General features: G+C 59.5%; 2 protein-coding genes and 1 non-coding gene across 5 annotated transcripts; all 3 read left to right on the top strand.

Moving 5' to 3' along the window:
• Positions 1-577: 577 nt before the first annotated feature.
• Positions 578-9381, top strand: CCNT1 (cyclin T1). 2 transcript variants are annotated; one of them, XM_032713678.1, is made up of 9 exons: positions 578-756; positions 1523-1604; positions 1863-1991; positions 2785-2845; positions 4173-4235; positions 4847-4892; positions 6846-7009; positions 7341-7411; positions 7691-9381. In XM_032713678.1, exons 1-9 carry the CDS (start codon positions 578-580, stop codon positions 9071-9073), a joined length of 2178 nt encoding a protein of 725 aa, XP_032569569.1. In that variant the 3' UTR covers positions 9074-9381. The 2 variants fall into 2 exon arrangements, with proteins under 2 accessions (XP_032569569.1, XP_032569570.1); XM_032713679.1 differs by lacking the exons at positions 578-756; positions 2785-2845 and having other exon boundaries at positions 931-1604.
• A 1160-nt stretch (positions 9382-10541) lies between these two features.
• Positions 10542-21959, top strand: KANSL2 (KAT8 regulatory NSL complex subunit 2). Of its 2 annotated transcripts, none has more exons than XM_032713681.1 (10): positions 10542-10566; positions 11319-11577; positions 12843-13021; positions 13476-13590; positions 13885-14048; positions 15526-15692; positions 16311-16407; positions 18656-18909; positions 20524-20700; positions 21385-21959. In XM_032713681.1, the coding sequence occupies exons 2-10, from the start codon at positions 11327-11329 to the stop codon at positions 21499-21501; spliced, it is 1521 nt and encodes a 506-aa protein (XP_032569572.1). In that variant the 5' UTR covers positions 10542-10566; positions 11319-11326; the 3' UTR covers positions 21502-21959. The 2 variants fall into 2 exon arrangements, with proteins under 2 accessions (XP_032569572.1, XP_032569571.1); XM_032713680.1 differs by lacking the exon at positions 10542-10566 and adding an exon at positions 10781-11025.
• On the top strand, positions 16489-16616 carry LOC116800106. Its single transcript, XR_004361176.1, has one exon. It is a non-coding gene; the product is annotated as a small nucleolar RNA SNORA2/SNORA34 family (small nucleolar RNA).
• Positions 21960-22510: the final 551 nt, after the last annotated feature.

Here is a 22510-nt window from a genome sequence, read left to right as displayed (position 1 = left end):
CTTTGGATACGAGCTGTGGCCTGGTCTGTGGGGTCAAGGGGGGGACATATGGGGTGAAGGGAGGGTCTGGGTAAAGGGGGGCTGAGAGGCTGGTGGGGGGGGGCACAGGCCGTAAAATCGGAGGTGGGGGGGTCCTCATGTCCTGGGGTGGGGGACATATCAGGGATCTGAGAGGGGGGTCCCGGTGTCCCAGGGGTGGGAACATGGGGGTCCCAGTGCTGGGGGGTCCTGGTAAGGAAGGGGCCCCGGAGTCCCGGAGGGGTGACACACAAGGGTCCCGGTGAGGGGGGCGGTGAGAAGCTGTTGTTGGGGCACAAACACCGCCCTGAGGTTGGGGGGGGGGGGCTGCGAGACCCCCCAAAAACCGGAGCCCCCTCAGGCTTCCGGTGTGGGCGTGGCCTGTCCGTCCACGGCCGTGTCCCCACACGGGGTGGGCGTGTCCACCCTCAAGCCCCGCCCCCTCCCGGAACACACGCGCGTTCCCCAACGGCCGCTCCCGCTCCTCCCCTCCGGCGCTGTGACGTCACCGCGTTGCGTGCGCACGCCGCCGCGTCCCCCGCGCGGGCGCAGAGCCGCCATGGAGGCCTCGGCGGGCGGCGGCGGCGGCGGCGCCGGGCCCGGGCGCCGCTGGTACTTCAGCCGCGAGCAGCTGGAGCGCAGCCCCTCCCGCCGCGCCGGGCTCGACCCGGACAAGGAGCTCTCGTACCGCCAGCAGGCGGCCAACCTGCTGCAGGACATGGGGCAGCGCCTCAACGTGTATCCATCCGGGCCCGCGCTCTAGGCCGCGCTAGGCCGCGGGGTGTGGGGGGGAGCGGGGCGGGGCGGGGAGGGCGCGGAGGGGGGGGAGACGGGAGGGTCGGGAGAGACGGGGGAGGGTGTGGGGAGAACCGGGAGCGGGGAAGGGAAGGAGCGGCCCCGGAGCGGGGAGAGCCCAGCCCGGCGTTGGGGTTTAGCAGAGCCCGGCCCGGGAACGGGGAGGTCGGTGCTGGCGTATCGGGAAAGCCCATTTCGGCTCGGGAGCAGAGGAGCCGAGCCCTGTTTTTTGGATCGAGGAAGTCCCGTTTCGGGAGCGGGCAGAGCCGCACTGGCGTGTTGGGAAGGCTCGGGAACGCCCGACGGGCCCGGAAGCGCCCAGCCCGTTTTGGGATCGAGGAGATCCCGTTTCGGGAGCTCGGAGAGCTATGCCGAGGTGCGGGGAAGGGAAGACGTGAGAGGCCGGGAGAGCCGAGCTTGTGTGGAGGTCGAGGAGATCCCGAAATGGGTTTTGGGAACAGGGAGAGCTATGCCGGGCTGTCGGGAAGGCTCAGCCTGGCAGCGAGGAGAGCTGAGCCTGTTTTGGGATCTGGGAAAGCCCAGTTTAGGATCTGGAGGAGCCGTGCTGGGATGCAGGGAAGACCCATCCCAGGAACACGGAGAGCTTGTCCCATCCCAGTGGGATCAGTTCCAAGGGCTCCCCTGAGGAGAAACCCCCTGCCCGGGGGTCTCTGTCATGGCTGTGCCTTTCCTTAACCCCCTTCTCAAGCTCCCAGCTCACCATCAACACGGCTATCGTGTACATGCACCGCTTCTACATGGTGCAGTCCTTCACCCAGTTCCACAGGAACGTAAGTGCTGGGATCTGAGGGGAAAGGGGGGCACCGGGAATTCCCCAGCTCCGCTCTGGGGAGGTGGGACTGGCCCCCGGGGGGAGGGATTTTGGGAAGGGGGAGGGATGAGAAGAGAGACCCTTTTCTCCCTCCTGGTGGTGGCTGGACTTGCACAGGCTTCACTTCCCGGAAGAATGTGGAGGATTCACCTGGTTTATTTGATTTTTTGTCGGGTTTGGTGACTTTCTGAAGTGACTTTTGGGTCTCTCCCCTCAGTCCGTGGTGCCGGCGGCGCTTTTCCTCGCAGCCAAGGTGGAGGAGCAGCCCCGGAAGCTGGAGCACGTCATCAAGGTGGCACATGCTTGTCTGCACCCCCAGGAGCCTCTGCTGGACACCAAGAGCGAGGTGGGTGTGGGGATGGAGCCCTGGGATGTGCTCTGAGGAGTGGGAATTGCCTCTGGAATCGCGTGGCTCCGGTGGCTCCTCGACCCTCCCAGGGGCAGCTTCCCAGTCCAGCAGCTCCTGCTACGGGGAGATTTGGGCTTCCCTGCTCTGGGCAACCTCTGCTCTGCTCTTCTGCACACCTGGGTCCAGGTGTGGTGGGAGCCAGTGTCCCTGGAATGCTGCCCAGGAGGGTAGGAGTGCTGGAGTGGAGCAGAGGTGGGAGCAGTTTGTCCCCACGCCTGTCACAGGGGGTTAAAAACACTGCTGGTCCCCCCCACCTCTCCAGACAGCCCGTTTGGAAGCTGGGCAGCCAGTCCTGCTGGAAGGGGCAGCTTTTTTTCCAGGGAAACTTATGGAAAATGAGAGGGAAAAAAAAAAAAAAAGGCAGGAATAGCTGCTGATTCCTGCTAATTCCTTTCCTGCTCCTGTGCCACCCCAGGAGTGTGGGGGACCAGCACCCAGGGCCACCCCAGCGCTCTGCTCCCTCTTTCACACAACCCCAGGATGGTTTGGGTTGGAAGGACCTTAAACCCCATCCTGTCCCACCCTCCTGCCATGGGCAGGGACACCTTGTACCAGCCCAGCTTGCTCTGAGCTCCATCCAGCCTGGCCTTGAGCACTTCCAGGGGGTCTGTGCCAGTGGCCCCGTGCAGGGAGATTCCCAATTTTTCCCCTGGAGAGAAGGGTGTTAGGAATGTGCAGGCTTGATCCGAGTGCCTCTCCGTGAGTAACCTGCCTGTCCTCTCAACCCCAGGCTTACCTGCAACAAGCCCAAGACCTGGTCATTCTAGAGAGCATAATACTGCAGACCCTGGGTAAGTTGTTCGAAGCGGCCGGGCTGCCACACGAATCCCAGAGCCAGGAGAATTCCACAGGCTGGAGAGCCTGACCCCTGCTGTCTTCTCCCCAGAGTCCAGGCAACAAACCCCCTTTTTCACCCCCACTCTTGTTTTAACATCAGTTTTTCCAGGTGTAACTCGTGCCAGGCTCAATGCTCAGAGAGATTTTAAGTGTGGCTTGTCTCTTTTTTTCTTTTTTCTTTTGGGTTTTTTTTTTTTTTTGCTTTTTTCCCCCTTAAAACCCCAGGATTTCTGCTGCTTGGACACCGGTTGCTGTCATGGGTTGTGCTTTCCAGCTCAGTCATAGAATCATGGAATGGTTTGGGTTTAAAGGGACCTTAAAACCCACCTAGTTCCAACCCCTAAAGCTCTAATTCTGTTGCAGGAAGCAGTTTGTGCTGAGAGATGTCTAAAAACCCCAGTTAAAAAGTGAATATTTGCATCAAATAATTGAATTGGGGGGAAAAAAAACCCCCAAAAAAACAACAAACCAGCAACAGTTTTTGGAAGTAGAAGTTGGAGCCTCCACGTAGGGCGGTGGTTGGTGGACCTGGTACCCTGTTCCTTTCTCAAATGTGCTGTTAAAAGTTGTTCTTACTAACACATGTTCCATTTCAGAGGCAGTTTTTAGGCAGATTTTCTCTCCAAAAGAGCAGGAGTTGTTACTCCTGCGTGGATTCAGAGCAGACACCCCCGTGTGTTCCCCCTCAGGAGGGGCTGAGGTGTCGTGGGCCACAAACCCATGGCTGAACTGAGCCTAATTCTGCAGCCACTCAGTTCTCCAGTTGCCTTTTCAAACATCCCAGTTCTTCTAGAACATTCTGCAGATCTGCTGCACACATGGACCAACTGGAATTCTTTCTCCCTTTAAAACATAATTCCCAAACTGAGGAGGAAACCGGAGCGAGGATTAAACTCAGTTGTCCTCGGGCCCCTTCAAAGGGAAACAATCTGCTTCCTCTCAGCTTTTTGGGTGAGAGAAATTCCTTGGAGCAGATGCCATTGTCTTCTCCTTCCTCCCAGCTGCTCCAAGAGGCTTTGTCCTGCTATTTTTAAAATCCTTAATAGCTGTTTTGTTCCCAGTGAGGCCTTTCAGAAGTCCCCGAGCTCTGGGGAGGTCTGGCAGCACCAGAGAGACTTTCAGGGTTTGTGGCTGGAGAACTTGAGGCTTCTGGATGCAGGAAAATGGGCTCCTCTATTCCTGCCCAGCTCCGAGCAGGGCTGGAGGAGGGAAGGGGAGCAGGAAACGTGGATCCAGGGCTGTGCTGCTGGTCCTGATGGTCATTTGTCTGTGTCCTTGCAGGGTTTGAGATCACTATTGACCATCCCCACACCCACGTGGTGAAGTGCACCCAGCTCGTGCGAGGTGAGGGGCAACTGGGAAGGGAAGGGCTGGGAAAACAGGGTGGGATGTCCAGCTGGGGCTGCTCCAGAGCTTCCCAGAATCCTGGGATGGGTTGGATTGGAAGGGCAGGGACACCTTCCACAAGACCAGGTTGCTCCCACCTGGCCTTGGACGCTCCCAGGGATCCAGGGGCAGCCACAGCTCCTCTGGGCAACCTGTGCCAGGGCCTCCCCACCCTCCCAGGGAGGGATTTCTTCCCAGTATCCCATCTAAATCTCCCCTTTTCCTCTGGGAAGCCATTCCCCCTTGTCCTGCCACTCCAGGCCTTGTCCAAAGTCCCACATGATGGTCACCCCAGAGCCTTTTCCAGGCTGATCAGTCCCAATTCTCCCAGCCTTTCCTCCCAGGAAAGCTGTTCCATCCCTGTAATCATCCTCAAAAAGAGGCAGTTCTAAATTATTCTGGCTCTGTTGAACTCCACAAAGCTCTCAGTGAACAGAATTCCCCAAATCCCTGTGGCTGTGGCCTAGAGTGTGTTAATCCATGGGTGGCATGTGGCCCTTGCACCAAAATAATGATAATGTTTATCAGAATATGCAAGTAACACCCTGCTTTTTCCTTTTATCTTACAGCCAGCAAGGACTTGGCACAAACTTCCTATTTCATGGCTACGAACAGGTTATTATTTTTTTTATTTTATAATTGATTTATAATTTGTCTGCTGCTGGTGAGTCTGGGGACATTGCTCAGCTTGGGAGCAGCTGGGAATCTCTCAGGAGGAGCCTTAAGAAAGGGTTCCTACCCTTTTTCCTGGGCAAAACCAGCTGGAAAATGAGGCAGGTGGGGTGCTCAGGAGCTTCACTGCTTGTTTTATAAGAATTTATTTGCGAAAGTTTAAAGGAAAACCCAAAAGAAACAAAAAAAGGTGAAATGAATGTATACATTTCTCCTTGCTCAGTCCCAGGTGTTGGAGAGTTTTCACTGAACAAGGTGCTGTGGAAATTGTCCATGAATATGGTTTGTACCCAGAAAAAGGCTGATTTAGGGTATAAATGGGGTAAAAACAGAGTTGGGTGCAGGCCAGGAGGAAACTGTGCTGTGGGTAGAACCTTGGAAAGAAAAGTCAGCCCAAGTTCATCTTCTGGGTTGTTTTGTCCCTAAATTTTCACTTCCAGGCTGATGCCAGCAACTTGTGTTGGGATTATTTTTCAGTTGAATTTCCTGGATTATCAGCTTCAGGCAAATCATGGAGTGAATGTCACGGACACAGAAAATGTTGTGTTTTTGTGAAACTAGGGAGGAACAAAAGGTGGTTTGGGAGCCAGAATGGGTGAAGCTGCAGGGCCAGAGCTGCCTCCGAGCCCTGGGAATGTCTGTGGGCACTGGTTTCCCTCCTCTCCACCTGGGAGGTGTTCCCTGCTCACCTGCACTGTTTGTTGAAGGTGTTCTCAGGCTCCAAAGGGCACCTGTGGATTTCCGGCATCGGGAATGTGATGTTGGTGATATTTGGGTAAACACAGCCCTGAAACCTCTTTTATCCCTGCAGCAAGAGTTGCAAAGCCAGGGAATTGGGAGTTAAGACTGTAACTGAGGGAAATCCAGGCAGAAAGGACAAAGTGGAGCCTCAGCTTTGCCCCAAAGTGATGCCTGAGGGAGATGCCTTGAGGATGAACTGGATTTATCCGTGTGTTCCACTTGGATTTCCTTCTGGCATCGTTATGGGGCAGAGTTGAGGCTCTTTGTGCACCTTAAGTGCACTCTGCCAAGGCTCTGAATTTCCTGCTGCTTCTGGATAAACCCAGGATCCATGAAACCTCAGGATTTTTGGCTGTAGATTCCATATTTCTGCCTCTCCACCTTTCACTGGTGGAAAAACGTTCAATAAGGTGGTGAGGTGATGGTGCTTGGGGGCTCTTTTTCCCAAAGGACCCATTTGTGTGTGGGCAGATCCCACACTCAGACTTGCTTCCATGTTTCCTAAAGCTCTGGTGTTCCTGCAGGGAGAGCAGGATCCTTTTAGCCCCTTGGTTCTTGCTTTCCCAGTGCTGCCCACACTTCCCAGCACTGAGTGGGAAATTCGTTCATTAATGAAAACACTTGGTAGGTGACCTGGCTCAGGTGCTCCTGGGTCACTCCAGCATTGAGTGTGTATTCCTGAAAATCCTTTGGGAAAGACCAGACCCTTCCTAAAGCTAAAAAAAGGGCCAGTTTGCTCCTTCAGTGCCATCCGGGAGTTGTGCTTGGAAGTTTCTCCTCAGAGCAGAGGTGGGGCCCGGCAGGTCCCCACTGACTTTCCTCTTCCTTGGAGATCCCAAATTTCCCATACGAAAACAGGGATAGGCAAAAACCGGTGGAGGAGATCCCAAGTCTCCCGTAGCAAAACAGGGATGAACAAACAAACTGGTGGAGGAGATCCCAAAATTTCCTGGAGCAGAGCAGGGCCGGCCAAGCCCAGTGGTGCAGAAACCCCCCCCCCGGGCGGTGGAGCCGGGACGGATCCGGCTGTGCCCGGGGGTCGTTCCGGGGAGGTCCCGAGGGCCACCCTCCACATTCCCCCCCGTGTCCCGCGTGGATGCTGCGGCTCAGGCGTGGGAGTTGATGGCTTTCTGTTTTCTCTCCCGGTGACGTCAGCCTGCACCTGACCACCTTCAGCCTGCAGTACACCCCGCCCGTTGTGGCCTGCGTCTGTATCCACCTGGCCTGTAAGTGGTCCAACTGGGAGATCCCAGTCTCCACGGACGGGAAGCACTGGTGGGAATACGTTGATGGCACTGTAACTCTGGAGCTCTTAGATGGTAAGTTTGGGAGCGAGGTTTTTTTCCCCCTCCAAAAAAAAAAAAAAAAAAAAAAGAAGGCTCTTAAATTATTTTGGCATCTTCGGTCCTGGGTCTGATGTTCCAACACCACCTCACGGGCTCCAGGATTTCAGGGCTTGCCGAGGTTTCCAGGGCAGCAGCAGCTTCTGTAGCAGCACAGAGAGATGAGTTTAAATGTGTCAGAGTTCTCAGAGTTCCCCTCCCGGAGCAGCTCCATCCCACCAGTAGCTCCATCCATCAGAAGAGGGGGTTGTCCTGAGGGACCAGGGCTGCTCTGACCCTCCCGCTCGGGTTTGTGTCTCCTCTGCAGAACTGACCCATGAATTCCTGCAGATCCTTGAAAAAACTCCCAGTCGGCTTAAACGGATCCGGAACTGGCGGGTAAGAAACTGTGGACATTCTCTGTGATTCCTTTGGGAATGACAGTGCAGGACTGTCTGGGAAGGGAGCGTGTGTGTGGAATCAATTCTTGTGAGTGGTGCTCGAGTTTGTCTGTACTGAATTAACTCTGGAGAGACTTTGCTTTTCCAGCTGCAGTAGCAGCCTGGCTTCCAGGGCTTGGGAATCTTCCCACAAGGAGGGATGGGGACAAAATCTGTCTGTCCTGACGAGCTCCAGTGACACCCCAGAGTAAACACCCGGTTGGTCTTTCAATTCCAGGCCTCTCAAGCAGCCAGAAAGTCCAAGACCGACGACCACGGCGACGACGAGAACCTGTCGGAGCAGACCATCCTCAACATGATCTCCAGGAATAACAGCTCGGACATGAACATCGCCGGGCTCATGAGCATGTCCACGTCCTCCACGGCCGGCGCGGGGCCGGCGCTGCCGCCCGCCGCCGATTCCCCCGGCGAGCCGAGCGCCGCCGACCCTTCCCAGGCGGATCATTGGCATCCCCCGGCCAAGCTGGACATCCACAGGACTAGCGAGAGCTCCTCGGCCGCCGCCGAGCACCCCCAGCAGGACGGTGCCTCCTACCCAAAGCAGGGCACCAAGAACGCGCCGTCGGCCAAGGTGTCCCTCAAGGAGTACCGGGCCAAACACGCCGAGGAGTTGGCGGCGCAGAAGCGGCAGCTGGAGAACATGGAGGCCAACGTGCGCTCCCAGTACGCCTACGCCGCCCAGAACCTGCTGGTGCAGCAGCAGCGGGAGAGGGAAGGGCAGCAGGACAGCAACCCCTCCCCGATCATCCTGAAAATCCCCATCGCGGGCTCGGACAACCCCGAGCGCCCGCCCGGCGCCGACAAGGGCGACAAAGCCCTCAAGATGAGGATCCAGGCCGGGGCGGGGGCAGGCGGGGAGAGGCCCATCCCCTCCAAGCAGGAGGAGATCAAGATGCGGATCAAGGTGCCGGGGGGCCCCGGAGACAGGCACGGCTCCGCGGACGAGGGCGGGAAGAGCCGGGAGTACAAGGAGAAGCACAAGGGCCACTCGTCCAACCACCACCACCACCACCACAACCACCACTCGCACAAACACTTGCACGCCCAGCTCGGCGCCGGCCCCAGCACCGCGGCCAAACGCCCGGGGGACTCCAAGCACGGCGCCCAGCCCGGCGCCGCCGCCCCCCACAAGGGCTACGGGCCCCTCGCCCCCACCCGCAAGAGACCCCTGCCCGAGGAGCCCTCGGCCGCGCCCCACGAGCACCAGCCCAAGGCGGGCAAAGCCTCCAAAGGCCCCGCGGTGCCGTTCCCGTACTCCCACCTCCCCGGGGCCTCCCACCTGCCCGGGCACAGCTCGGATTTATCCCAGCCCGGCAAAGCCCAGCGGGGCGCCCACAAATCGGACAAGGGGCCCTCGGGGGCCAACGGGCACAACGCCAGCCAGGCCAGTGACTATCAGGACACGGTGAACATGCTGCACTCGCTGCTGAGCGCGCAGGGCATGCAGCCCACCCAGCCCCCCGCCTTCGAATTCCACTCGTACGAGCTCCTGAACCCCCGGGCTTCCAGCGGCTCCCGAGCTGCCGCCAACACGGACAAGCCCCGACCGCCCCCCCTGCCCTCGGAACCGCCCCCCCCGCTGCCCCCCCTCCCCAAGTAAACCCCCCCTCCCCTTTTTACTACTGAGTCCAGAGCCCGAGCCCGAACCCGCGGGGCTTGAGAAAGGGCTTTTTGATCTCCACTGCCTCACGAAGAACTTATTTTATTATAATATAACTTTTATTATTGATATTTAGTTGTTAAAAAGCTGTGAAAGGATAAGGAACCCTTTCTCTATTCCTTCCCTTTCCCCCCATAGGCTCCCAGTTAGTGTTGGGCTTCGCCCCCCCCTCTGGGGAACGTGGGGGGTATTTAAAATATGTCACAGAAAATTTAAGATGTTTTACAAATAATTTAAGCATTAACTTATATCTTAGTGGTTTTGGTCCTTTTAATTCCGTGGGGCTGCGGTGGAGCCCGGGGAGGATTTGGGGGGGACTTGGTGGTGGGGGCTCTACTTGAGCTGTTGGAGATTGGATGTGGATTTAGGAGTTTTTGGGGGACGGGGGGATGTGGGGGGATAAGGGAATTCAGTGTGATAGGAGCTGCTCTCCCTGCCATGGTCCTGTTTCCTCGCTCCTAAACCCGCTCTGATTTGGGAATGGTGTCTCTGTCCCTTATTCCCCTCCTGCAGCCCAAGGCTGGTGTGTGCAGAGCTGGGTTTAGGGCTGTGTTGGAGGACTTGGCTGTCGGGGTGATCAGGACAGAGTTGTGGTGCATTCCCAGTGGGATGAGGATGCAGAATCACCATGCCTAGGGCAGCTCTTCCAGGGAATCCCATTGGCATGTGGCTGTTCACAGCCAAGCTGGAAGCAGCTTTTACACAGCCCGGGGACCCACCAGAGTTTGAGTTGAATGTTTGGGGAAACCCCATTTCCTTCCTTCTTAGGCTTTTACTCTCCCACCTTCAATAAATGGATGGTCTCTGGATGGTTTTTGAGAAACTTGATCCACATGGGCTTGTTTTTAGGAAGATTCAGTGCTGGCCTCTCCCTCCAGCACCTCTGCCCTCGGTGACCCTCCCCCTGCCAAGGGTTTGGGAACGGGTTTAGGTCCATTTTTGGGTCTGGCTTAGATTTCAGGCTCTGGACAAAGGCCCAGCCCTTTGTTTCCCCCAACTCCTTTGGAGGCCGGTTTCTCCCGGGCTGAGGAGGTTCTGCCTTTCCCGTTAACCGGCGGGGAGCAGTGTCGGTCTGCAGCCAGTCCGGGAAACCGGGAGGGGATCGGGAACAATGTGGGGGGCTCTTGGCCAAGCCGTAAGACCAAGCCGGGGCTCCCGGGAGCTCCTCCTTTCCCGGGGCCGAAGCCCAACCCCGGTGTCGCCTCCCCCGGGGACCCCCCGGTCCCGCCGCGCCCACGTGTCGCGTTCCCGCCGCGCCTCGCCCACGTGACCACCGGGGGAGGCGTGGCCGCTCCCCTCGTGAGTGACGGCGGGATCGCCCAACCGCGCGCGGCACCGCCCCCGCGCCCGCCGCCGATTGGCTGCCGGGCGGGCCAGTGAGGCGGCGGGGCGGGCGCGCGCCGGGTCTGCGCGGAGGCCGCGGCGGCAGCGAGGTAAGATGGCGGCGGCGCCGCCCGCCCACGGGAGGGTCCCTGCGCAGCCCCTCGTCGCGGCCCCCGCGCGCTCCCCCGGGCCCCCTCAGCCCCGCACCGCCCCGCGGGCGGGCCCCCACCCCGCTCTCCGCGCCGACAGCGCCTCCTGCGCGGCCCCCGGGGGTTCCCCCGCGCTCCGGCCGCCCGCGGACAAAATGGCGGCGCCGGGGCGGCGGGAGCGCGCATGCGCGAGGGAAGCGGCGGAGGAGCACGTGCGCGGGGGGAGCGCCGGGATAGGAACCGGGATAGACCGGGATGGGATACTGGGATAGACTGGGATGGGGACCGGGATAGACTGGGATGGGGACCGGGACAGACACCGGGATAGACATGTATGGGCACCAGGATGGGGCACCGGGATAGAGGCGGAGTGGACACCGGGGTAGATCGGGATGGAAACCGGAATACATCGGGATAGAGGTGAGGTGAGAACCGGGATGCAGCGGCACGGAGGCCGGAACGGGCACTTGGAGGCACCGGGGAGCACGGGGATGCAGGCAGGGATAGGAACCGGGATACCCCGGGATTCAGGAGGAGGGAGTTCTGTTCTGGTCCTGTACTGGTCAGTGATGGGGGGTGAGCCCGGGAACTGGGGGGGGAGTCCTGGAGGGATGGGGACCGTACCGGTCATGGGGGTCAGAATTTTACCCACATCAGTTCCCAGCTGCTGCTCTTCATCCTGTCGGTGTTTCATTCCCTCTCTTTCCCTGCAGGCGTTGCCATGAACAGGATCCGGATCCACGTGCTGCCCACGAGCCGGGGCCGCCTGACCCCGGTGCCGCGGCCTCAGGAGCCGCTGGCCTGTGCCTTCAGCCCCCGGCCCTGCTCCCAGCCCCGCCTGGAGGGGCAGGAATTCTGCATCAAGCACATCCTGGAGGACAGGAACGCTCCCTTCAAGCAGTGCAGTTACGTGTCCGCCAAGAACGGGAAGCGCTGCCCCAACGCCGCCCCCAAACCCGAGAAGAAGGATGGGTGAGTGCCTCCTCTGCCTCCTGGTTTTCCCGGTATTCCCCATGGTTTTTACCCTGTGGAATTCAAATGGCCAGGAGGAGGTTCTTCTCCTTGTGGTCCCCGCTGAGGGAAAGGCTAGAGCTGTGTCAGGGAAGGGTTGGGTTGGATTTTTGGGGAAAGATTCTTCCTCCAGAGGGTGGTCGGGCACTGAACAGGCTCCCCAGGGTTTGGTCACGACCCCAAGGCTGCCAGAGCTCAAAGGAGCATTTGGACAACACTTTCAGGAGTTGGGATTTTGGGATTAGTGGGATTTTGGGGTGTCCTGTGCAGGGCCAGGAGTTGGATTTTGATGGTCCTTGTGGTTGCCTTCCAGCTCAGGATATTCCATGATTCTAGAGCTCAGGGAGCATTTGGACAACGCTCTCAGGCACATGGTGTGATTTTGGGAGTAATGGGATCTTGGGGTGCCCTGCACAGGAGTTGGGCTGGATGATCCTTGTGGGTCCCTTCCAGCTCGGGAGATTCCATAATTTTCCTCCTTCAACTGCTGCACTTGGATCACCTCAGAAAAGCATCTCCCCTTTCCCAAAGTGTTTTTAAGCTAGAAAAAGGCTCCAGGGAGTCCTCTTGGCACCATGGCTGTGCCCTGGGCCAGCAGGAGGTGGCTGCAGTGCTCCAGGCCCTGCCTGGGAGCCATCCCTCCCTCATCCCAACACGGAGCTTCCCGCTGCCTGTGCCGGTGGATAATCCCCAGCGCAGCCACTCCAGCCCTGGGGAGCTTTGCCCTGGTTGTGCTGCTGCTTCTCTGAGGTGTTTAAAATGCTCCAAGATGATCAGAGGGATGGAGCAGCTCTGCCATGGGGAAAGGCTGGGAGAGTTGGGGTTGTTCAGCCTGGAGGAGGAAAAGCTTTAGGGTGACCTTCCAGGACATGGAGGGAACCTGCAGGAAAGGTGGAGAGAGACTATTTCCAAGGGTCTGGAGTGCCAGGACAGAGGGGAATGGCTTCAAACTGACAGGAGACAGGGTTAGATGGGATATTGGGAAGAAATTCCTCCCTGGGAGGGTGGGGAGGCCCTGGCACAGGTTGCCCAGAGAAGCTGTGGCTGCCCCATCCCTGGAAGTGTCCCAGGCCAGGTTGGAGCAACCTGGTCTAGTGGAAGGTGTCCCTGCCCATGGCAGAGGGTGGAACTGGATGATGTTTAAGGTCCCTCTGACCCAAACCATCCATGATTCCATGGTTCCTTCCCTGGCTGCGGGCTGTAACGAGCCCTGGTTTATCCCTCAGCACGTCCTTCTGCGCGGAGCACGCCCGTCGGAACGCGCTGGCGCTCCAGGCCCAGGTGAAGAAATCCCACCCCGGGCCCATGAGCGAGACCCTGCTGTGCCAGCTGAGCTCCTATGCCAGGTCAGAGCTGGGCTCCCAGAGCACGGAGAGCGTCCGGAGCGAGGCCAGCCGCATCCTGGGTAAGGGCTGCACCTGGAATCCCCCCAGGAGAGGGCCTGGGCGCTCCCGTTTTGTGTGGAAGAGCCCGGAATATCCCTTCTTAAATCCAGTGGGGAAACCACCCTGGGGTCTGGGGGTAAAAGGTGCTGTTTTGCAAACCTTGGTGTGTCTCTCCTGCAGAGCAGTCGCGGGTGCCAGACCCGAATCCTGCAGGTTTAACATGGAAATGTCAGTGGGGTTGCTCAGTGGTGGTCCGTGGTTCCTGGGAAGGCTGCTGGGGGCCGGGTGGGTTTGACCTTGCCCCAGCTGGGGGGGGGGTGTCTCCTGTTGGTTCCTGCTCCGTGTCCCTCGCTCAGTTTTGAGGGGGAGAATTCCCTCTGGGCACAAGGCAGAGCCAGTTCAGCTCCCCGGGGCTGTGGGGCCATCCCGGGCCGTGGGACGGTGTCCTGTCATTCCCGGTGCCGTGTGTTCCAGACGAGGACAGCTGGAGTGATGGGGAGCAGGACCCTGTGACCGTGGAGCAGACGTGGCGGGGGGACCCCGACAGCGAGGCCGACAGCATCGACAGTGACCAGGAGGATCCCCTCAAGTGGGTCTGGGGGGGTTAAATCTGTGTTAAATCCATGTTAAATCCTGTGAGGAGCTGAATCCCTCACACCCTTTGGGAATTCAGCTGCAAGGGACCCCCACATCCTTCAGGAGAATAATCCTGGGGAATCCCCACAGCCTGTGGGAGAAAACATCCGAGGGACCTCCACACCCTCTGGGGAACAATCCCGAGAGACCCCCACACCCCTTGGGAGAATAATCCTGAGGGATCCCCACACCCTTGAAGGAGAACAACCCCGAGGGCCCCATCCCAAACGGCCGCTGGTTTTTCCAGGCACGCCGGGGTGTACACGGCCGAGGAGGTGGCTCTGATCATGAGGGAGAAGCTGATCCGGCTCCAGTCCCTCTACATCGACCAGTTCAAGCGGCTCCAGCACCTCCTGAAGGAGAAGAAGCGCCGGTTCCTGCACAGCCGGAAGGGAGAGCACGAGGCCATCGGTGAGCCCGGGGCCGCCTGGGCGAGGGCGTGCCCAGAAAAACGTCTCAAAGGAAGGGTTTTTGGCCTTTGTAGAGGCAGATTTTGGAGCAGGGTGAGGGTTCCACGCTCAGGTGTTTTCATTGAGGGGCTGGAGCTTGTGCAGAGATGGGAATGAGCCTGGAGCACAAGGAGAAGGGTCTGGAGAACTGAGGGAGCTGGGGGGGACTCATCCTGGAGGAAAGGAGTCTCAAGGGGGACCTTCTTCTTCTCTACAGTTCCCTGACAGGAGGGAGGAGCTGGGGGCATCAGGTTCTGCTCCCAGGGAACAAGGGACAGGATGAGAGGAAACAGCCTCAAGTTGTACCAGGGGAGAGTCAGGTTGGACATCAGGAGGAATTTCTCCATGGAAGGGGTTGTCAGGCATTGGAAGGGGCTGCCCAGGGAGGTTTGGAGTCCCCGTCCCTGGAGGTGTCCAGGGAAGGACTGGACGTGGCACTCAGTGCTCTGGGCTGGGGGACAAGGTGGGGGATCAGGCACAGGTTGGACTCAATGATCCTGGAGGTCTTTTCCAACCCCAGGGATTCTGGGATCCTGTGCTGGCCCCGTGCCCGGAGATCCGTATCGTCGGGGTTCCAAAGCTTTTCCAGAGCATTTCTTTGCTCTTCAAAGCTTGCAGCGTTGACAGGAAATGAGCTTACAAAGTTAATTCTGAGACAAAAGTGCTTTTTTTGTACTGGGATTTCCTGTTTTTGCTTTTATAAACAAAAAATATTCGTCCTCTAGGCCCTGAGTGTGTGGGCAGGAGTTGGTTCCAGTAGCACCAGTGCTGCTGTACTGGCATATTCCTCCTTAGCATGTATGCAGCTTTCCCTCTGCCTCTGTTGGGATTCTCCCTGTGCAGAATATGCTCTTGGAAGCAGGAATTCCCAGTTCAACTGAGGCAAAACCGGGCTCTGTGACTGATCCCAAGTATTGCAGAGCAGAGGACTCTTTTTCCAGCATCATCCTTTAATAGCTCATCCCGGAAAATGTCATAATTCAGCTCAGGCCCAAGTAAAAATAACCAGGACTTCGGTACATACCAGTTTTGCAGAACTCCTTTTAGCAAAGCAGTCAGAGGAGAGCAGATCTTGAGTGTTGCCCTGTAATTACTCCGGGAATGCTGGCAGGAAGCTTCCAGAACTCACACAGGAGCGACCTGGAATTTGACAAGCTCCTGTTCTGCCGCAGAAATCACAACGGACGGGAGTGGCTGGGCTATTTTTAAAAGGGGTTTTAAAATTACCCTGCGGGCCCCAGCGCTCCTGGTGTGCACAGAGAGGTCAGGGTGAATTTTGGGACAGAACCTGCGTTACTCGTGTCACCCAGAGCTTCACCTTGAGCCTCTGGATCCCCCTCCGTGGCTCTCGGAGCCCTCTGAGAGCCGATTTGGGTTCTCGATGCTGATTAAACAGGCAGGTGGGTGGAGATTCCTTGACTTTTCCGTGGTTCCTGCAGGGAGCAGCCTCCTGACAGGCCCGGAGGGGCTGATGGCCAAGGAGAGGGAGAACCTGAAGCGGCTCAAGTGCCTGCGGAGGTACCGGCAGCGCTACGGGGTGGAGGCTCTGCTGCACCGGCAGCTCCGGGAGCGCCGCGTCCTGGCCACCGACGGCGCGGCCCAGCAGGTCTGTGGGGACACCCCAGGGGGGATCTCCCCTCTTGTCTCTTCCCAGGAGTGATGCCAGGCCCCTGACAGATCCCCCCTTCCTGCTGGGACACCGTGGTCTGGTGACCGTCCCCCTGTGCTGGGCACCTCCGGTCCTGGGGTTGGTTTTGGGGCCCTCGCTCCCAAGACAGACGTGGAGGGGCTGGAGTGTGTCCAGAGAAGAGAAGGGAGCTGGGGAAGGGGCTGGAGCACAAGGAGAAGGGTCTGGAGAACTTCTGAGGGAGCTGGGGGTGCTCAGCCTGGAGAGAAGGAGGCCCAAGGGGAGACCTTAAACCCCTTCCAGTGCCTAAAAGGGGCTTGTTAGAAAGAGGGACTTACACGAGCAGACAGTGATAGGGCAAGAGGGAACAGTTTAAACTAAGAGAGATTTAGATGGGATATTGGGCAGAAATTCCTCCCTGGGAGGGTGGGCAGGCCCTGGCACAGGTTGCCCAGAGAAGCTGTGGCTACCCCATCCCTGGAAGTGTCCAAGACCTGGTTGGACGGGGCTTGGAGCAACCTGGGCTGGTGGAAGGTGTCCCTGCCTGTGGCAGGGGGTGGAACAGGAGCTTTAAGGTCCGTCATTCCATGATTTCAGGCCCACACCACCCGTTCCAGCCAGCGCTGCTTGGCCTTTGTCGATGACGTCCGATGCTCCAACCCGTCCCTGCCGATGACCCGGCACTGCCTCACACGTATCCTTTGATCCACCTGCTGCTGTCCCTGGCTGTTTGCTGGCCCTTTGCCCTGTCTCTGCCCTTCCTTTTTTCCCCTCCCTGGCCCTAAATCAAGGCCACCGGTTTGCTGTAGCCGTTGGTTTCAAGCAGGAGCCCAGAGGAAACGTCTCCCGGTCTGTCGGCGCTCCCGTCCCATGGAGCAGCCGGTTCGTGTGGGAGGGACAAAGGCACGGGCTGGTCCCACCACGGCCTCCCTGATCCAGAGCATCCAAACAGGGTGGGCAGGTCACTTGGAAGCACCCAGAGAACCCAAGGAGGCCTGAGTTGTGAGGGATGTGCGTGGGAAGGGGTGTCCGACCACCGGAGCATGTCCTTAGGGATTTTGGGGAGGATCTGGAGGGGTAGTTCTGGGCCTGTTTGGAGCTGCTACTCCCAGCTTGGTCACTGTGACCCCTTGAAAGGTTCTTTCAACCTTTCAGCCTTGAGCTGTTCCAATTCCCAAAACTGCCTCAGCTGTTGGAGACCCGGCACTGAAACTTCCTCTGGGGTCTCCCAGCTCAGGGATCACCCCCCAACTTGGGACCCACGGCCCCAGCACTGCCCTGGGTCCATCTGCTCCATCCACTCAGATCTGTGAGAGCTCACGGGTCTGTGGGAGCTTCTGGATTTGTGGGAGCTCGAGGGTCTGTGGGAGCCCCAAGGTTTTTGGGACCCCAAGGTTTTTGGGACCCCCTGGGTTTGTGGGAGCCCCTGGGTTTGTTTTGCCCCCAAAGCTGACCGGCTCACCTCCACCCCTGCACATGGAGCAGGGGCTGGAAGCTGCCTTTGTTTCTCTCTAAACCACCATATACCTCAAAATAAAGACAGGATAAATCCCATAAAACAGCCGGAGAAGCCGCTGCTGGCAGCTGGTGCTGGGGAGGGCGGGGAGGAGCTCTCAGCTGACTCCCCCTGACACAAACAAGCCTTTCCCATAACATCTGCATCCCGATAACATCTGCAGCCTCTCGGGCTCTCTGTGCTCCCAGGAGCTGGATTGTTTGTGACAGGGCACTGAAGGGGTGGGGAGAGGCTCCAGGTGGGGCCTGGGGTTTTTGGCAGCTCGGGGATCTGTGCTTTTGGCTGCTGGTGAAGTCGGTGCTGGAGCTGGGAGTCACTCCAGGAGATGAAAACCTGCCTTCCCCACCCCTGTTCTCCCCACGTCTGCCCTCGGGTGGCTCGGATCCATCTCCACTGGGATGGGCTCTGACATTGCTGCCAGCCTGGATTAGGGTTCCCTACAGCCTGTTAGGAAGTGGATCCATGAGAAATCCTTGTTCAGGGGGGAGAGGAGGGAAGGATGAATCTCAGGCCTTGGCAGCTTAAGAAACTGGGTTAAACCTGGTGACTTTTCCCAATTTATGTGGGTTTGGGATTTTTTTTTCCTCTGCCACGTTGTGGTGTTTGAGAGGGAAACTGCAGCGTGAAGCCCCCAAAGCTGGAGAGAAGCTGAGATTGGAAGGGGGACGGGAGGGGGGTCTGAGGAGGGTGAAGGGATTGGAAGAAAAGGATGGGGATGGGAAGGGGAGAAAGGGGTTGGAAAAACAGGAAGGGATCAAAAGAGGAGAAAAGGGTGGAAGAGGAGGAAGGGGGTTGGACGAAGAGGGCAGGGGTCAGAAGAGGAGGAAGAAGTCAGAAGAGAAAAAGGATCAGAGCAGGATGGGGCTGGAGGAGGATGGAATCAGAGCAGGATGGGGTTGGATCCACAGCTCCTCTGCCACTGGATTGCTCCACAAGTGCGACACAATCAGAGCAGAGCTTCTGTTTGTGATTAAAGGCAGGAAATCCCATTTACACCTCTGGCAGGAACAGGTTTTCCACTGGGAAGGAAAATGCACTGGGAAGATAGAAATACCGGAACTAAACTCCTGGCTGTGGGAGAGGCATTGTGTGTGCTGGGGTGTCCCTGCGTGTGGGGCTGGAGCTGATCCCTCTCCGGGGCTGTCTGCAAACAAAAGTTAATCCCGTGCCTTTGTGACATCCACACGAGGATCTGCGAGCGGTTTACAGGGATCCAGCCACATCTCCCAGCCCCCACGGGGAGGCTGTGGCTGTTGTCCCAGTTTTCCATCATGGAAAAAACGTCACCCACGTCCCTGGGCAGTCGGGATGGAGCTCTGGGGTGTGGATTCTTCATCAGGGAGAAATGGGGGTGGGGAGGGGGATTGGGAGTCTGGATGTGTGCCTGGCTGTACCTGGGCTGCTTTCCTTGACCAGCTCTTCCCAGATATCTGCCAGGACACGAACCAGACGCTGTTCAAGCCGTGCCAGGGCTCCGAGGAGGTGCCCTGCAACAAGCCCGTCCCCGTGAGCCTGTCGGAGGAGCCGTGCTGCCCCCTCCACCTGCGCCTGCCCCCCCAGATGTACATCCCAGAGCAGGGCCTGGCCGTGCCCCAGGAGCTGGGAGCTGCTCCCTCCGAGCTGTACCTGAGCGCGGCCGAGCTCCAGCCCACCGAGAGCCTGCCCCTGGAATTCAGTGATGTAAGTGGAGCCCACGGGAAATCCACCCCCCCCCGCCCTCCTGAGAGAGCCCTCCTGGAATGCTGCATCCAGATCTGGGATCCTCGGCACAGGGGGAGGACGTGGAGCTGCGGGAGTGAGGGCGGAGGAGGCCGTGGAGGTGCTCCAAGGGCTGGAGCCCCTCTGCCATGGAGATGGGCTGGGAGAGCTGGGAGTGTCCAGCCTGGAGAAGGGAAGGCTTTGGGGAGACCTGAGAGCCCCTTCAGGCACTGAGAGAGATGGAGAGGGACTTGAGACAAGGGCCTGGAGTGCCAGGACAAGAGGGAATGGTTTCCCAGTGCCAGAGGGCAGGGTTACATGGGATATTGGGAAGAAATCCCTCCCTGGGAGGGTGGGGAGGCCCTGGCACAGGTTGCCCAGAGAAGCTGTTGCTGCCTGGGAGTATCCCAGGCCAGGTTGGAGTGACCTGGGCTGGTGGAAGGTGTCCCTACCGTGGCAGGGGATGGGACTGGATGAGCTTTAAGGTCCCTCCCAGCCCAAACATTCCTGGGATTCTGTGAAAGTGCTGGAGCGAGGAAGGTTTGGTAGCTGTTCCTCGGGGTTGGTGGCTGCTCCTTTGGAAGGGCTGTGCTCATTTAAATCCCTGTAGGGCCTCTTAAAGAGAGGATTTCCCCCCCCCCCCCCCATTTTCTCTCCCATGAGGAAAAAATGAGGATTTTAATCCCCAGATTATTCTGGCATCCTGCATTTAAACCAACACACTTAAACTCCTCGGAAATTTGTTTAAGCAAAACAAAAACACCCCAATCCGTGGGAGCTGCTCCTCTGAGCGAGGTGTCACCTCAGGCTTTGGTTGCTCCCGAGATTCCTGAGCGCTGCTGTTGGAGACAAACCTCGGATCCGCTTCGGAGTTCGCTGGTGGAGGAGGAGGGATTCCAGCAGCTGCAGAGCCCCAGGGATGGCAGGAGCCAGGAGAGCAAATGGGGTCAGGCTGGGGGAGCTCAGATCAAATCCCAGCCCCTTCCTGTGCGAACAGGAGGTGGATTTTTTTGGGGTTGGAAAGGAAAAACGGGAGTGTTTTCCCCCGTCCTGGGCTCCGGAGCCGCGGCTGCCGGGGGCATCTGTGTTGTGTCTCACGTCGTGCCAGGCTGGGGAGGTGCCACTCGTGAGTCGCAGGAATCTCACCCTCGTGTCAAACTCCCTCTGGAGCCAAAACAAATCCCAACCTCTCCCAAATCCCACCCTCTCCCCTCTGCAGATGGAGGAGTCCTCGGAGCCCATCCGTCCCCATCTGTGGTGTCAGGGCAGGCGGGGGGGGGGTGTGACATCCTGGAGAGGGGGGGCTGCTCTGGGGGTCCCCAGGAGGACACTGCTGGGACAGCACATCCCTCTGGGCTCCAGACTGTGTGTCCCAACACCTCGTCCTGGGATCATTCCTGCAGGAGGAGGAGGAGGAGGCTCCTGTGGTGTGTTCCAGCTGCTGGAGGGGGGTCCTACTGGCACAATGCCCACTCCTCCTCCTCCTCCTTCTCCTCCTCTTCTGCTGCTCCAGGGGTGACAGAGAAGGGCTGTGAGGATCTGGGTCTCCTCAGACCCTTCCTGACGAGCCCCTCCACTGTTTTCCCCCCCCCCCAGGACCTGGACGTGGTGGGTGATGGAATGCAGTGCCCCCCGTCCCCTCTGCTCTTCGACCCTTCCGTGACCCTCGAGCCGTCCCTGCGGGACGTGGCCGAGGCTCCCATCGACATCCTGGCGCTGGAGGAGCCGGACAGGGGCAGCTCCTCGGCCCCCCTGGCTGAGCCCCCTGTGCAGGTACGACCTAGTGGGGCTGCAGCCCCTTGGGATGTGCTTTTCCAGCAGGAGAACCACCCCCTTTCTACCCTCCCACCTCACAGCCAGGCCCGGGGGGGCTCCTCTCCCACACAGCAGCACTGGAGCCGTGCTGTGCCCACCGTCTGGATGACATTAGGGATGGGGGCGGCCCCCGGGATGGCTCCGTGGGTGTCCTGGGAGATGTCTGGGACACTGGGGGTGTGTGGCCGTGGGGGCTGCCCGCTGTGGGAGCCTCTTAATCCCAGCTGGGGGTTTTTAGGGGAGTGGCTTCCCAGGCCAAAGGTTCTGTTTTCTCCTTTGGAGTCGCGTTTTTCGCTGGAGCAACTTGAGTTTGCTCCTCCCGTGTCCAGCCCGGAGCCTGGGGCTTCCTTGGGATGACCCCCCAGAGAGTCCTCTTTGGAGATGTCACCTTGTCCTGCCTCCCCTGCCCTCCCTGGGTGGGAGCCGAGTTTTGGGGTGGAGGGGGGCCCATCCCGGGCTCTGACTGAAGACCCCCGGTTTGCCGTAGCCGTTGGTTTCAAACAGGAGCCCAGAGGAAGCGTCTCCCGGTCTCTTGGTGCTCCCGTGCCATGGAGCAGCCAATTCGTGTGGGAGTGACACCAGCCCAGGCTGGTCTGGCCGTGTCCCATCACAGCCAGCTCAGTGTCCCTGTTCTGTCCCCAGCAGGGTCACCTCCCGGGCCGGACGGGGCCTCAGGATGACCAGGAGGAAACGGCCTCGGCCACCCCGGCCCGGGGAGCCACTGCCAACGGGAGCCTGGAGCCGGGGGCTGTGAGCTGAACCCGGCACCCCCTGGATCTCTGCTCCTGTGGGACCCTCAGCGTGGGACGGGGGGGGACCCTTGGCGTGGGATGTGGGGGAACCCACAGGCGCTGATGTCCTGGTCCAGTGCCAGGATGAGCCACAGCTCGGGTTCCTCTGCTGATGTGATTCCTGGGGACCCCGAAACCCCAGAATGGGGCCCCTAAAACCCCGGAGTGGTGGCTCTGAAACCCTGGCATGAAGAACCTAAAACTCTGGAGTAGGACCCTAAAACCCTGGCGTGGGGACCCCGGACCCACCCTTGCCTGTGGGGATGGAGGAGCCACAGGGGGACTTTGGGAGAAGGCAGGGAGGGACTCGCCAGAGTTCTGGGATCCTTTGCCACGTCCTCATGTGCCCCCGGGGGGGGTGACGTGGCCCTGTAACATTTGGGGGGATGGAGGTTCCCCCCACAATAAAACGATGGAGGTGGGCTCCTGGTGTCCCCTGGTGTCTTGTTGATGAGCTGAAGGCTGGGGGGCGTCCAGGGGGGGTTCGGGGATGCTCCGGAGGGGGGGATGAGTGACCTCCCGGGGGGGTGGGACCACGCTGCTGCCGGAGCCCCGGTCCTGCTGCCGGGGGGGCCCTTCGGGGCTCACTCCCTTATTTCAGCCCTTCACCCACGACCCCGGAGCTCGGCGGCCTCAGCGGTGGGGGGGGACACGCGGGGGGGGCTCCGTGGGACGCGGCCGGTCCCAATCCGGTCGCTCGGTACCGAATCCCGGCGGGGTTGGGGGGGGGGGGACACCGGGCCCGTCTCGAGCAGCTCCGGGGCTCACGGGAGGGGGGGTTGCGGGAGGGGGCGCGGATGCGGCGGCGGCGGCACCGGGACCCCCCCGCACCGGGACCCCCCCGCCGCCCCCGGGCGCGGATTGGCGGCGGCGGGGGCGCAGGGCGGGGCCGGCCCGGTGGAGCCATGACGTCACCGCCGCCGCCGGTCCGGCCCCGGTCCCACCCCGGTCCCGGTCCCAGCCCCGGTCCCAGCCCC

The sequence above is a fragment of the Chiroxiphia lanceolata genome, chromosome 30 (assembly GCF_009829145.1).
Source record: "Chiroxiphia lanceolata isolate bChiLan1 chromosome 30, bChiLan1.pri, whole genome shotgun sequence".
NCBI classification, from domain to species: Eukaryota; Metazoa; Chordata; class Aves; order Passeriformes; family Pipridae; genus Chiroxiphia; species Chiroxiphia lanceolata.
This window is presented reverse-complemented; position numbering and strand designations above follow the sequence as displayed.